General features: G+C 31.9%; 1 protein-coding gene across 1 annotated transcript in view; it reads right to left on the bottom strand.

Annotated features, from left to right (window-relative positions):
- The window catches only part of LOC140063646 (integrin beta-1-like), a 35,725-nt gene that overhangs the window by 3,037 nt on the left and 17,204 nt on the right, over window positions 1–15,484 (bottom strand). Inside the window, exons 11-21 of the mRNA XM_072110078.1 lie at window positions 14,690–14,764; window positions 14,337–14,432; window positions 13,373–13,462; window positions 12,850–13,037; window positions 11,674–11,758; window positions 9,632–9,780; window positions 8,351–8,511; window positions 7,634–7,761; window positions 2,433–2,519; window positions 1,954–2,083; window positions 791–901 (exon numbers count right to left, since the gene is read on the bottom strand). Of these exons, the coding sequence (XP_071966179.1) occupies window positions 791–901; window positions 1,954–2,083; window positions 2,433–2,519; window positions 7,634–7,761; window positions 8,351–8,511; window positions 9,632–9,780; window positions 11,674–11,758; window positions 12,850–13,037; window positions 13,373–13,462; window positions 14,337–14,432; window positions 14,690–14,764 (1,300 nt within the window). The remainder of the gene's footprint in view (window positions 1–790; window positions 902–1,953; window positions 2,084–2,432; window positions 2,520–7,633; window positions 7,762–8,350; window positions 8,512–9,631; window positions 9,781–11,673; window positions 11,759–12,849; window positions 13,038–13,372; window positions 13,463–14,336; window positions 14,433–14,689; window positions 14,765–15,484) is intronic.

Raw genomic sequence — 15,484 nt, forward strand, 5'->3', positions numbered from 1 at the left:
AGTCGAGAGAGTGCTACAGAAAAAAATTGAAATCTTACTGGAAAGTAGGTCAAACGATTTCATGTTTCTATAGTGTAGAATGACCTATAGTGTACTCTCCAAAGGGAAGTTAATGTTTCTTATTGAATCCATTATACTCATGTTTCCCATGGTATAAAACAATGGAAAATTCTCTTGAAGACTTACAGGCTTCAATAAACCACTCTTTACACAATGTATAACAGTTTTTTTTATTTGCCATTATATATTAGTCTTGTACTGTTAGTTTCACCAACAGGAAAACAAATGTTAGGATACCAATAATTAATTAAAAATCTTATAATGATTTTATACTTGTATGTAATGCATACTGTACTACTGTACATTGATTGGATATATGGCGCATTATATATGCTTTTATTATTATTTTCTCTATCTCTATCTAAGAACTCTTATTTGCACTGATGAAGTGCTAGTGTTGCCCGAAAGCTTTGTAAAATTTTTCTTACTGTTTTACTTTATCGTTTTGTAGCTTTTTGCTTATTTTATTTTGTATCTCCATCAATACCCCCAGCATTGTCATTTTTTCAGTAACTTGCCCTTGGCAAAACATATTTTCAAATTTGTAATAGAAACTGAATGAATGGGTACATGTGTTATTTCAATCAATACTGTATTACTGTAGATATTAAGTCCATTATACTCATGACACCTTTAAGAATCAATGTATTATGTATATTAATTAATGTTTCCAGATAAACAACCATTTGTGAAAAAGGGGGTTTAGGTTCTTAACTAAAAATTTCCTTACTTTTATCCTCCTGTACTTTGAGTTTGTAGTTACCATCTGCATTCTTCTGATAAGTAAAGACAAACGAGCAATCTGATTGGTCTTTGAAAACACACCGTTCTGCCTTGTTCTCTGCAAAACAATGTTTGTCATGTTTTTTAAGATGTGTGAAATAAAGTTGGAAATAAGAAAATTTCTTAGTGTAAAATGATGGTTCAAACCCTACCGAGACTAGGCCTATATCTAGCGTATGTTGTTCGTACGTTACTGCTGTTTACCAGCTAGGCCTACAAAACTAAGCCTAGCTAGGCTAGGCATATAAAGACAATTCATGAGAGGTCATTCGACACGAGCTACTTAGGTAGTGCATTGTTTCTCTCTTTTTTATCATAATTTAACATAAAACGTACATTTAAGACAAGGAAAGATCTGTTTAATGTGTTTAAAGTAATACATGTGCATTATTTTTACAAAACATCAAAAATTGTAGAGAATGGGGCTTTGAATTCATCCAAATATTTATGATAATGGAAGGGCTGGGAGGACTGAAACTCTCCGTACATTATGATAATGGAAGGGCTGGGAGGACTGAAACTCTCCGTACATTTTGCATATATAATTAATTATTATACTGTACTATAATAAAATGTTTGATATTATCAGAAGAGTTTAAGAAAGATAAGAATGAAAGGAAACAGAGTAAATGAATCATTTATTGAAGAGAAAGTACAGTAGATGCAGATAAGATAGTACACATGAAACAGGAATATCAAATACTGTATGTAATTCTTTATTTCATTTTAATCATCAATGATGAAAATAATATTCTTCATTCCTGATGTTGATATAATAACCTAAAAATATTGAAATTTAACACAAAAAATGTGGTAAAAGTAGCATAAAATGCATCAGATATATAAAATGTTCTTTTCTAAAGCTATGTCTACATTATCAGACTAGTTCGACAAAAAAGAGTGTGCTATGCTCAAATATGGTAGTGATTGATGTCATAATATTCATATGAGCACAACATATTGTTTTATCACATGAAGTTTGAAAGTTATATAGACAGAGCTTTAAACAGTTAACATTATAGAAAATTGTAAATAAAGGTTAAACTTACGTTAACACTAAATTAATTTAAAAAAAATTATGATCAAAAAAATGCCCATTTAAAATCATACCGATTGTCAGGTTAGAAAGTATTTCAACTTCATATGGACACAGCTCACATTCTTTAGGGCTCTTTGTGCCCTCATTAAACGCTTTGCACTGGACACAGTCCTTATTGGTAATACAAGGGCCTGGACATGTCTGTTAAAAAATCATATTCATAACAATGTTATAACACATTCAGTAGATCAATTGTACATTTCGAGGACAATGCAACTTATTCAACTATTCAAACGGATGTCAGCATTAATTGCAGCGATGCCAAATTTACAAATCAACATACCTGATATCCTATAAAGGGGAAGAATAATTTGTGGGAGGATTCATGCCGGAGAGAGAATTGGGGAGGGGAAGGAGGAATTGTAAAAATTGGTGAAACAAAAAACAATTAGTAAAAAATTATTAAAAACAATTAAGCTTTCTTTAAATTATCTCACTAAAGAGGATAAAATGCCCACACTATTATATGTGGATTGACTACTTTACTTACTGGGCAGTTTTCACAGGTATTGCCAGTGTAAGATGCATTACATTTGCAGACGCCACAGTCACAAGTACCAGCACCATTGCAAATCAACTGTGTACAAATAATATATAAATATATTATTATTAAATTGGTGTACATGTATATGTATTTATTCAAATTCAACATAATCATTAAAACATAGCAGCAAAAATGTTGAATTGAATTATAACTTTATGATGTAAAAACATCAAAAGATAAAAATGTACAAAAAATATCAAAATACAAATTCATTCATAACAATATAGATATACAAAATACATTAATTTGACAAAAAACATTGTGGAGATTTGAAGAGTCTTCACAAAGGCTTAAAGATGTATTTTCCCTTGAAAAACCAAAAATGAAGGTCAAAATATTCTAAATTTAAATTGGCCATATCAAAGTAATATTAAAGTTATTTACTTTAAGTCGAAAATTTGAGCCAAAAACAACAAGTTTACGTAATTAGCAGGTAAATTAATTTGATTACATTTCTTCTAGAAAATCGCCGCGCGCGAAAGTAAACAAAGATTTCAAACCAAGAGTATGTATGTATGAACAAAAAAACGTCTGTATTTCAGTTAAATGAATTTTTTTTGACTAATTTTTAGTGAAAGTTAATAACTATTATGATACTTCAAAATGCCCCACTTTTTTTTTAAATATTTTTTTAACAATTTTTTGGAATTAGTCAAAGGGACAATACATCTTTAAGGAAAATGAAAAACAAAGAATACATCGATCGCTAAGAGTACCCAAGTGCAGATCGACCAAAGCACCATCATAAGTGGAGTAACCACGGCCCAGAATGTTACGGCAAGCACATTTTTGGACATGCTCAATGGCGTAATTCTGATGCTTAGTTAAACCACTGTTCCAAACTGGAACAGGGTACTTAAGAACTGCTGGTCAAATAATCATAACTGAAATAGTCTACTTTCAGACAATGGGTTTGTAGCAATTTGTACCAAATACCCTTTCCCTCATTTCTTATTTGATATCAAAATTGTACAGATTAGGGCTTTAATTAAACAAAAACTTTGTTAGTGATACCAGTCTCATCGGAGACACAAACTTTGTTAATATTTAAAAATATGCTGAACACGACTGGGTTGATTCTTGACTTTACAAGGCATATGCCCAAAATGGTCAGGTATAATCCCACTCTTAATTTAGACTTTAAATTCCAATGGTCAATGCAATCTGAGTATAATCCCATATCCTAATTTGAAAAAAAAAAAATTCCGGATTTTTTTTTGTCTCTCTGTTTCATAGTTTTGTTTCTATTCACAGTGATGATTATTAATTAAAGCATGACAAAAAACAGCTAAATTATAAAGATAATTACGAGAAGGTAAAAATTGTCAGTATAGTGTGAGGTGTTTATTATCATGGTATGATAGAAAACAAAACTCGTGGGTGTGTTACATTGACTAAAAAAAAATTACAATCTGGAATGAAAATGATTGGAAAGGAAATGAATCAATACAATGTTATGGTTATTGAGCACTTAAGTGTCTGATGATTGAGTTGTTTTGATACAATGAGGGATAAAGTGAAGAATAATGAAAATATATCTGATTACAGGCTCATACAGTTTAAAATATATAATATCCACTTCTAATATTTAGTTTAAAATAAAACAATACAAGGAAGATCGAAAGACATTCTACAAATGTACAGTGACCAGTGGCATAACGGCTATGAGCGATTACTGGCTAAACCAATGGGCCCCAGAGCTTAAGGGGCTTTAAAGCAACAATGCAACTACCTAGACTAGTGTTTGACCATTAAGAGTGCTAACCCGCCACTGACATATGCCACCGTACTTGAAACTTTCTATTTTGCAATGGTGTAGTTTACCTAAAACTAGACTCATATACTGTATGTTAAGTTTGTTTTGGACATTTATGTAGAGTTGTCAAACACAATTCAGGAAATTCTAGGTCCAGGTTACAACCTTGAATTCTGTTATCACATATCTGCCTATTTGAATCTTTTTTGGGGTACTAATGCAGTAGAAAAACATTTTACATAGCTCAATGTTGACTTGGACAGATGATGTAATATACAATTGTACAGTTCTACTGTAAGTCATTGAAAAATTAAAGCTTCATTTTAATAGTTTCATCATGCAGCTTAAAATCATAATGAACATTAATGAACATTTATTTCACAAGGAAGAAGGAACTATTAGAGAGTCAACTTTGAAGTACACTATCTTGATTTTCATAACTATACAATAAACAGTATTTTGAATATTATGTATCATACTTTAAACAACTTTACAGTTCATGAGTGGTATGAGAAGAAAACTAAGGATTGTCAATGGGTCTTAATAATTATATAATAATAATAATAATACATATACAGTAATATAATATACACTATTACCAATTAAGCAAAGATTCAGCATAACTGTTCAGGAATCAAAAGATGTTGTAATGGAAGTTATTGAACTATAAAACCAAAGTTCAAAATGCTCCACCCTATGAAACATTCTTATATTAAAACATAATGAGTGTATTTATAGAGATATTATAGATAAATATCTCTTAGGAAATAATATCTATATGAGTTTTAATATATCTTTACATACACATTTGATGGAGAATAAGAAATACAGTAAAGTTAGGTTTGGGGTACATCAGTTGTTTCCAAAAGGAAATAAAGTAAAGGTTGAGAGTATTTCGATGGTTCGGTTGTTATACTGGAGAATCTTCTTTTTGAAATACACAGTGTACTGCAACCCTCAACTTTATAATATTTAAAACCATTGTTAGAACAGAAGAATACAATTAGCCCAAGTTGAAACGTGGCCAAAATTATAAGGAAGCTGTATTTTTGTAAATTGAGTTTTTAAACGTAAAAATGAAAGATGTCATACAAGATTGGTGTATAGGTAGTAAGGTGATAGCCCAAAACTTCCTCTATTGTTAAGTGTGCAGTTTTAAAAAAGGTCCCTGAACTTTAATATACTGATACAAAGACCATAAAACAAATGGGTGCAGAACCGAAGCGAAACAGCAGAAAATTAAAATAGTTAAATTCAGGAAATGGACATGCGCAACAAGATTATATTTGCCATAAACCATACTGACAGAAGGAGAAGAAGAAGAAAGGAAACAGAGCATCTGACAGACAAATTTATGAAGATGAAATCCAACAATACTGTCGATTTTCAACTGGTATCAGATAGACCTCTGGAAATGACATGCCGTTTCTTTCTTCCAGCAGTGGACCTGTAACAACTGACTTATGATGATGATGATGATATTGATTATGATGAGTGAATCAATTTGAGATTGCTATAGTGAAATAAAATACTAGTGATTTTAATGCTACTTTTGCTAATGCTAATTCATGATACTGTAGTTCCTTTGTTTTATCATCTGCACTTAAAACAATAAAACATGTACAGTATTAGAGCTTAAAGTAGGTTTAAATCAATTGCTCAGTACATTGAGACCACTTTGCAAGCAATTCTCTGGTAGAGCAAACAATCTTACATACTTACTATAGCGCCCTAATGCAAAGCTACTTTGTAAGAAATATTATATTAATTAGGTGAGAAAACGCTAACAGTAACAACATTTTTCAATAGGAAAAAAAATTAATGGACTTGATTACTAGGCAATATACTGATGACTTATAAGCCATGGTAATACTTTGGAATGTCCAATACTTCAATCAATGCATTTGTCTTCAGGATGTATAGGTTAATAACTAATATGACAGAACTGAAAGAAAGGTTGAACCATTCAAAGAAAAAGTGAAAGTTTACTTAATTTAATAATAGGAGGATATCTAAATAGATGTTTAAGTTGTAAACAGTCATCATAAGTTATCCTTCTCATCTTGTGACAATAATAAGGCTTTCCACTATTTTATTCCATTTTACTCTTTTATGAGAAGGATGGCTTTGTGTTGTGTCTATATAATTTTTAAATTCCTTTTTAATTTAACATTCATTTTGTGGATTTTGGTCTTTATATTGGTCTTACTTTTCTGTTAAGTTTGTTTAGTGCAATTTTTACAGAATACTTTGGGAACTACTCATATTTTTTTTTAATACTTTACTGTACTCTGATATCCAATACACAGTAAGCCATTTCTGATATTTATAAAAATGAGAATTATCTGTCAATACTATATCTCAAATTAAATACCACCTGGAGAATACTTTCAATTATAAAAAAATAATACAATTTGAAGTTTATATCCCCTGCAGGAATATATGTAAGAGGTAATTGCCAGGTCATCTCAGATTACACAGTTTCAACCACCTATGGCAAAATTCAAGAAATCAAATGAATAAAAGATAAACAGTGTACTCAATACCCATAACAAGTGACTGGTAAACAATTATTCACAAGTGGAAAGAAAAACATTGTGATAAATGCATCTTTGTCTGGAGGTGTAAGTAATGACGAATTGCTTGATGTTTGTTGTAGGTCTTGTAATAACATAGCTGTGAACACAATTTGTCACGGGAATGGCCTTGTGGGTAATCCAGCGTAGTTAATATCCTTCAACTTTCAGATACAACTTGGTTTTTATTTTATCTTGGAAGGAAGTAATAAGCTATATAGCAAACGATATGAAACTATTGACTAATAATAAAATTTGAATAAGCATCATACAGTATTGTATGGTTTATATATTTTTTTAAAATGCACACAACTTTTTATAACATCTGATCCAATTTGTGTATGATGATTTAAACCTATTAACAATTAAGTTTGAAGAAAAGAGTTTACTACTACATTACATAACCTCCTAAAAACTATACCCACATGTTTAATAAAACAATTTAAACAAACATTGACTTGTTTTTCTAAATTTGATTTTTGATCTGACCATCCTGATTTTATCCTGAATTCATTTTGAATCATTTTTAAAGGCTAGGCCGGATAGCTCTCCAATACAGGACACAGAGTAGAATAAATCAGTAAAAATCTCACGTAATAACAATTTACAAAAAGCTGCTTAACGTTCATTAGTGCCATTCACCGTTCAATAGTGTCGCTCATTAGTGCAAAAATGAACAGCATGTAATGCGTAAATAACTATATATAATATAATCAGGTGTGTTATAATAAGAAATAACCATGTTACCATGAGAGGTATTAAACAATTTGCAGTGGCAAATAAAACTAGCACCAATAACATTAATATTAACTTACACCGTTAGCTGATATACACCCTGTTGTGCTGGAAACACAGTTGCAGGCATCTCCCTCATACCCAGGCATACACTTACAACGACTTCTCTTCAATTGCTCATCGCAGATACACTCTCCTCTCTCAGGTCCTGATATAAAGTAAAATACTTAATTAATTAGTTTTACAAAATATTAAATGAAGCAACAATTTTCGACAATTACTAAAAATGTTCATCTGCTTTTGGATAATCATGAATTTGTAATTCTCTTCGAAAAAACAAAAACTAGCAAAAGTGCAGGACAGCGAAACTGTCAAGCAGGTTTGTTCCGCTAATTTTTATTTTTTTCCCAAAAAATTATAAATTCATGAATATTCGACAATACTGATATTATACTGTATCATATTATTTCTTTCTCAATTTAATTGAAGACAGTTTACACAAGTATATAACTTGGTCCTGGATGTAACTATATGCAAGTAATTTGACCTAGCACGATGCAAATTCTTGCGTTGCATTCTATAGAGTGGAAAAAAAACTGAAATGGGAATAAATTTTACATCCACATTCAATAATACATTATGAGAAACATATATTAATACAACAAAACATGTTTAAAATACAAACATAATCAGGACTGATACTTAATTTTTCAAACTAAAGTATCAAATATTTAAATACTAATTGAGACAATAACTTATAATACAATTGAGGATTATAAATACTGACAAACACTTACCTCCACATGGCAGGTTGTTAAAACGATCACAGGAGAAGTTATCACATTCACAATATTTTCCTGAAACCACCTCTCCACTCTTGGCACGAGGGAAGCAGGAACACTCGCCACAAACACACGAACCCCGACCTGAGCAAATTGTGGCTGTAGTTGAATTGTCACTATCAGAAAGAGAATAAAATGATAATGCAGTCATTTTAATGCAGTAAATATTAACATTTCTTCTGGAGGTTAAGAACTACACCGCATGTACTGCAATAGGCTACAACTAACTATTGTTTAATACTAGGAAAAAGATTTTTTTTGGTCAGGATGTAACCCGTTTGCTTCATACATTTAGTAAGTATATACAATTACTGCAATACTTTTAATAGTACAGTCAATTTCTTTTTTACGTTTGTAAGAATAATTATATAATAGAAAAAATTTATTTTAATAAAACTTAAAGCTTTCAGATAATAGTTTAGAGAAATTTAAATAATTATTATATTATTTCAGTGAATTAAATCAGCATATCAGTAACAATTTAACAAAATAATATATGAAGCATTTAAAACCGAAAGACATTATCATTCAATATCTTAACAGGAAAAACGTGCATCACTGTGAAAAACGCTTTCAAAATATAAGCAGTCATCCATATACTTTCAGTTTTGTAGCAATGATTATAAAGGAAAAGGTTACAAATCTGTTTGAATGTTATTTCCTATCCATGACTACAGTAAATCAATGTTAATTCTTGTAATTATGCCTTTACACAGCAATTAATTGTTACTTAATAATTGTAAACCGTGGATTTGTTAAAAGCAGATTTGTTTTTTCGGTAAATAATTATGTTAGGGCAAACTTCTAGAATCTTTTAAGATAAAAATACTTGATGGCATAGGAAGTTGGTACATATACCTTCAGTACTGATATAGGTTACTAATTACGTTTAGTTAAATAATTATTTATTGACAATAAACAAAATTAGGTTAAACATGTTTCTACTGAGCAAGAGTGATTTAAATACCACTAGTAATTTTATTTTGTTAGGTATGACCAGTGACTTTGGTTCCAGTAATTTGGCATTATATTTACTTTGTTCTTTACGTTCAATTACAGCTAGATAGTAATGCAATGTTTTTGGCATTTTTCCAAAGTTAATTACATAATAATTATTACAACCAAAATAGGTGTTTTTCACATCTGCAAGTGCCATATACAAATAGGCACAGAGCCAAACATTATTAATTTCTCACAGATGTGATCTTTAAAACAGTGTACAATTGTTATACTTACACAGAGCATGCTCTATCATTATCCTCAAGTCTACTTGTAGCGTCATTGCTGCTACATTCACATAGACGTCCATAACGTCCTATATTGCACTGGCAACCACCACACACTAGAGTACCGTTACCATGACTGCATACTTCACTGTAATGCTCCTATAAAGTGTTATTATTAAATATAGTAAATCAACAACATTTAGAAAAGAACATCACTTTTTAGGGGACATCCCTATTCAGGCCCGTATCCAGGGGGGGGTGCGTTGGGTGCAGACGCACCCCCCCCCCAAGTCCCAAAAGGTCCACTATTTCCTCGGTTGGTATTTTTTCTTGTCTTGCTTAACTAAAGATAGTATCATTATATATATACTAAATTTACATTATCCGATGGTATACAAACAAAAATATGTTAATATAAAATGAAAAAAATACCGGTAATAAATTACGGAATCTGAACTGACTACAAACTCGATGTAAAACATGCGCAGTCGATCATGTGACGACAAGCAATAGCTTAGTGCTTCATGTACGCGGTACGCGGTAAAGTGTTTGCTTGAAATACAGACAACCGGTGGTGGTAAAGACGTGTCTGGAAATACAGACACTATCAAATACGGCGCCTAAACATGGGAAGGAAGGCCAACGTCGTACGACGCTTTCTGAGTTGGCCTTTAAACATCATAAAAGCGTTAAGTTTTGGTGTCCATCGTTCAACTAGCCAAAGCCACAACAAAGAGTCTTAAATCAGTCTTTAGAAGGTCAAATAACGCAAATTTTCCCCAGCCATTGTTGCTCGCACCCCCACCCCCCCATTAGAAATGCTGCATACGGGCCTGCTCAGGGGACACCTCTATTAAAAGCAAACATTCCTATGATAGGAAAGGGAAATGATGTTTAAATTTACACGTTATATTTAGGGGACTCCCCAATAAGGAGGAACTTTGTTGGGTTCCCAAAATGTTTATGAATTTCATTATCTTTAATATGGTATCTGTATTTTGCCAATTATTTCGCTCATTCCGAGTGCTTAAGTTTGTCATTGTATTAATTATGCTTCAATGATATGGACAAATTTATTCGTACACATAATGTCAAAATAAGAAGCTGGAAGGTTCTTTAATTGAGACTTTATAAGAATGAAAGTTATTTAATACAAGCATACACAATTATCTCCTTATTCCCTGAAACTATAAATATATACCTGGTCGGAAAAACTGGATTTAGAAATTAGGATATGGGTACTTCCAAGGGAATTCACATGTGTTTCATAGCTTCACAACAATGACTGAGTGGGAAAATAGGAATCTATTTTATCATCTATGGCTTTATTATTTTTTTAAATTATTTAACTACTTTAAATTCAAATCATATAGAAAATTGAATTTAAAATTGTCTTATAATAATTATGTGTTTATTGCATAGAAGATTAAATAAATATAATAAAAGAGCTTTGGAGAAATAAATAATGCATAGCATAAATAACATTTTTCGTCTATGGCTCTTGATAATGTGTTCTTATTTCCTACTTTTTAAAGTTGACAGTTGCAACCCTCTTTTTCCTTTAATTTTTATTTAATATTCTCAAGGATTACCAATGCTGAATGTATACACTGTCCTTTTCAATGGTCTGCTCAATGTAAATTTGTAACTTTATTTGGAATAAATGTCATCCCCCACCCTCGAATAAACGCCCTGGGGCATTTATTTATTTTTCCTTGAATATTTCCCCGCCACATGCATAATATAGATAATATTGTATTGCAACACACATTTCTATTTGTCGTAGAATTCATTAACTGACATGATCTACAATTTACCAAGCATTTTGAGTTTTACAATATTTTATCACTTCTTGATATTAATTGTGTTATATATTTTCATATCAGTAACAGTATTTATTCGATCATACATTTTACCATATTACACCCAAAATATAAACGCCTCTCTCAAATAATGATATTAGACAAGATTTGAACCTAGGACCAACCAAGTTCCACTCTACTACTATAAATATATAAATATTTAAGTTCTTGTTTATATTTCATTGATTACCTGTGACGCTTCACAATCACAATTACATACAGGTTGAATGCGTACAGTAAGTTCCTCACTGAATCCAACTGGTTTGATAACAACCCTGCAACACAAACATACATCATAATATTATAATTATTAATTTGACACACATTGTGATTACAGTTGAATTTATTATTATACTATAATGAATGTGTATAAGTGGAATGGTACAATTATGTCATGAGGATGATTAAAAGTTAAAAAATAAGTACAATTTACTACTATTGCATGCCATGTGACCCACAATTGTCCAATCAAATGACAGGAATTGATTTAGGTGTTAAGTAAAATATTATATTCAATCAATTTTACTCATAATTTAACAAAAGTAAACCTCTATTGCATGTTTTTAAACATTAACTGTTGAAAAAAATTATTAAATCCAATTTAATAAAACTGCAAGTTTGAAAAAAAAAGAACAAATATTCCCTTCCATATAATTGGTTGAAATCACTTCAGAAAACTGATTTGTCAAGAAGGGGCATGGCCTAACTTTTGCAAAATAGTTTTCTTCAGTTTTTCATACAGTAGTTTATCAACTGGTCTTCACTAACAAACTTTGGAAAACTTTTTGTTACACACTATGAGTTTGCTCAAGTTTGGTAGTATAGACGGTAGTGGTATCCTGGGATGATTAGGCCAGAGACGAACTGACCCATTTATTCCCTATTGACTTTGCAATGATATAATATCATAATCATAATAAACATAATAATACATTTTTTTTTTTTTATTTCATTTTCAGATAGAGTAGTAGTAGTACGAAAACTATGTAAAGCTTACTAGGCGTTTTTAAATCATAGCGGTTCACTTTAATATATCTCTATGTGAAAATATAGGCCTAGGTCCTAAAGCATAGACTAGACGAAAACGATATTTTTTTGCAATATGCCCTCTGATATGCATGTATTTCAAAATAATAATTGCATAAAAAAGTAATTTATTTCATATCAACATTGGAATTATCAATACATTGTTATTAAATGGTAGTTCTAACAACTTGATATACCACAAGAATGTACAGTACATTAACATATCATTGGTTTGTTTTAAAAGTGCGACGTTTGGGCCGAAAGTGAGACGTTTTGGGCGGAATTTCCATGATTTGTGTAGAATAATTTAAGTAATATAATACAATAAAAACAAATTTACCTCTTCTCTGAACCATCATCACAATTACGCAGTGTGAACCCTAACCTGAAGGTGACAGTTTGGCCTAGGTTTAAACCATGGCATGTTTTTGTATTAGCTTGCGGCTGTCCATCGAGGCAGTAGGCCTCGTAGTCAACATCTACATTTTTAGGAGCATTATCTGACAGCTCAACTTTTGAGGTAATTTTCTGTTTTGTGAAACAAAAAACATAATATATTATCCATCTCTTATCAACTGCATGATTACTAACCATCTACGTCAGGCACATCAATAGTGACAACCAAGATATACAGCAAATAAAATGTTGAATCTGTCTATTTACTGTATATTATAGTATGTTATTATAACATACCTAAGTATACCCTTGACATTTGCTCTTGATTATAATTGTATTCAACGAGTAAATAATATTCAATGAACAGCTTTTTGTAAGAATGTTTATTATTATTAATATTGCGACAGGCCAAACTCACAGCAAAATCAGATTTTGTAGGACAAATAACAAATTAAAAGTTAACCTACAGCGTAGTTTTCCTTTACAAGTTCTACAATATTAGACGAATCACCTAGCAGTTGTCCAGTAGTAGCCCCCTGGATATGTTGCTTCAATTCCTGTAGTTAAAATAATATGAACATTATTGATTATTATATTTGATTAGAAGGTATATCTTACAAGTTATAACTTGTCTAGTTAGTTACTCTAGGGTTTTGGGTTCAAATCCTCCGATATACAAGCACAATGGATATGGGGACCAAATGTAAAAAAAAAAAAAGGGGGTGGGGGGGGGGGGAGGGGGGGTTGTTGACTGCTGCTGAAGTAAAAAGATTACTTTATAGGCTTTGATTTACCTGCTATCTGACATCATTCGTCCATTTTGATCCAGTATAGCGGCCAAAATTATGTGTAAATTCTCTATTTTTCCCAACAGTTTTTTTTTATGTTTGTTCATGCTGGGGTTGGGTCTTCAAAGTAGGCAGAATTGCACTGGGTATAAACTTGCACTCACGCACTCTAAAAACTTGTAAGTTTGCATATCATACTTTTGTTTGCACACTTTTAGAGTTTTTATTATGAGTATATGTGTACCTATGTACATATAATTCCTTGGTCAAATCACTGTTGCTTATAAACTTACGGCCATACTGCGTTGAAACACCGGTTCTCGTCAGATCACCGAAGTTAAGCAACGTTGGGCCCGGTTGCGTTCTGGATGGGAGACCGTCTAGAAATCGTGGCGGGTGCTGTATATACTGGAGAGTGATCGTGTAATGGTAATATCGGACTAGCATGTGATAGGCATGGGTTCGAGGTTATCTGTACCATATTAATTGCATCCTTAGGCAAGATGCTTTACTCTCATTGCCTAATCTGGTAGGCGCTGCACTGCTGGCTGCCGTGGGTCCGTGGAGGGCCTAATCCGAATTTCCTCACTGAGGACAAATATTAATACAAAATACAAATACAAATAAAAATACTTAAACTTACGTTATATACATCTTGCTGTGTTGATGTAACAGCAAAGATTGGAATGACGTTGTTCTCTCTCATTTTATAATTTAACTGGCTGATAGATGGATAATCCTGGGAAAAGTAATACAAAATAACTTTAATAAGATATTACATTTATTCATCTCAAAAGAAGTACAAAAGTAACAATTATGTGCTCAAGTTAGTGTTTACGGACCAACCGACCGACATAGTGAGCTGTAGAATCGCGTTGCATGCGACTAAAATAAGAAAAAGGAGCATGAGACAGCGGGAATCCCTAAACATACATAAATTGTATACTAAATATTGACCATACAGTGAGTGTCGAGACCTTATAAAAAGATCCTTACCTGTACTGTGCTCATTTCATAATTTCCATTAATCATGTGACAATGACCATCATTAGGAATAACAATACCACCAAGCTAAATAAATAAAACAATACGGCAAATAATAAGTAATAACAATACATTTATTGTAAATAATTTGGGGTATGACTATACAATCAGTACAGGTTCAAGTCACTCCTCGACCATAGTTCTGGTGGTAGAACCGAGAAGAGAGAAGTCTTCTCGGATAAGTATTTAACTGGAGGTCCAATGTACACATCTGGCTTGTGTGCTTTCGGAAGTCAATGTGTGCTGGCTTGTGTGCCCTTTAAAAAGCATAGAACATTTGAAAGTCATTGTAGACAGGTGGCAGCACTTGACATAAAGAGGCCTTTAGTGGGAAAAAAAAAGTTTACTATATGTGCAATCAATACCTGTGTGCAATTCAGCCCAGTTAGGTTGCAAGTCGCAGGTTATTCCCCCACATTTATCATGCATTTTTGTTTTAGTAAAGGAGTTACTTATCATAATTAGAGTAATTCTGTATAATTCCTACATATCATTATTATTATTATTGAATAGTCAATTGGTTGGTAAATCACTCTAGCCTATAGACAACTTGTGTTGTCTTTCGGGGAAGGCTTATTAAAATCCGAGCTGTTTAGAGAAATACTTCCCCCTCTTCATAAGCCAGCTCGGTCTCTCAGATTCAACCGCTTTCTAGAAGTACCTCATTGTAAAACCAGCAGACTTAGGTCGTCTCCAGTTCCCACCATGGTGGATATAATTAATAGGCACCACTAGCTCTTTTTTAGA

The sequence above is a fragment of the Antedon mediterranea genome, chromosome 1 (assembly GCF_964355755.1).
Source record: "Antedon mediterranea chromosome 1, ecAntMedi1.1, whole genome shotgun sequence".
NCBI classification, from domain to species: Eukaryota; Metazoa; Echinodermata; class Crinoidea; order Comatulida; family Antedonidae; genus Antedon; species Antedon mediterranea.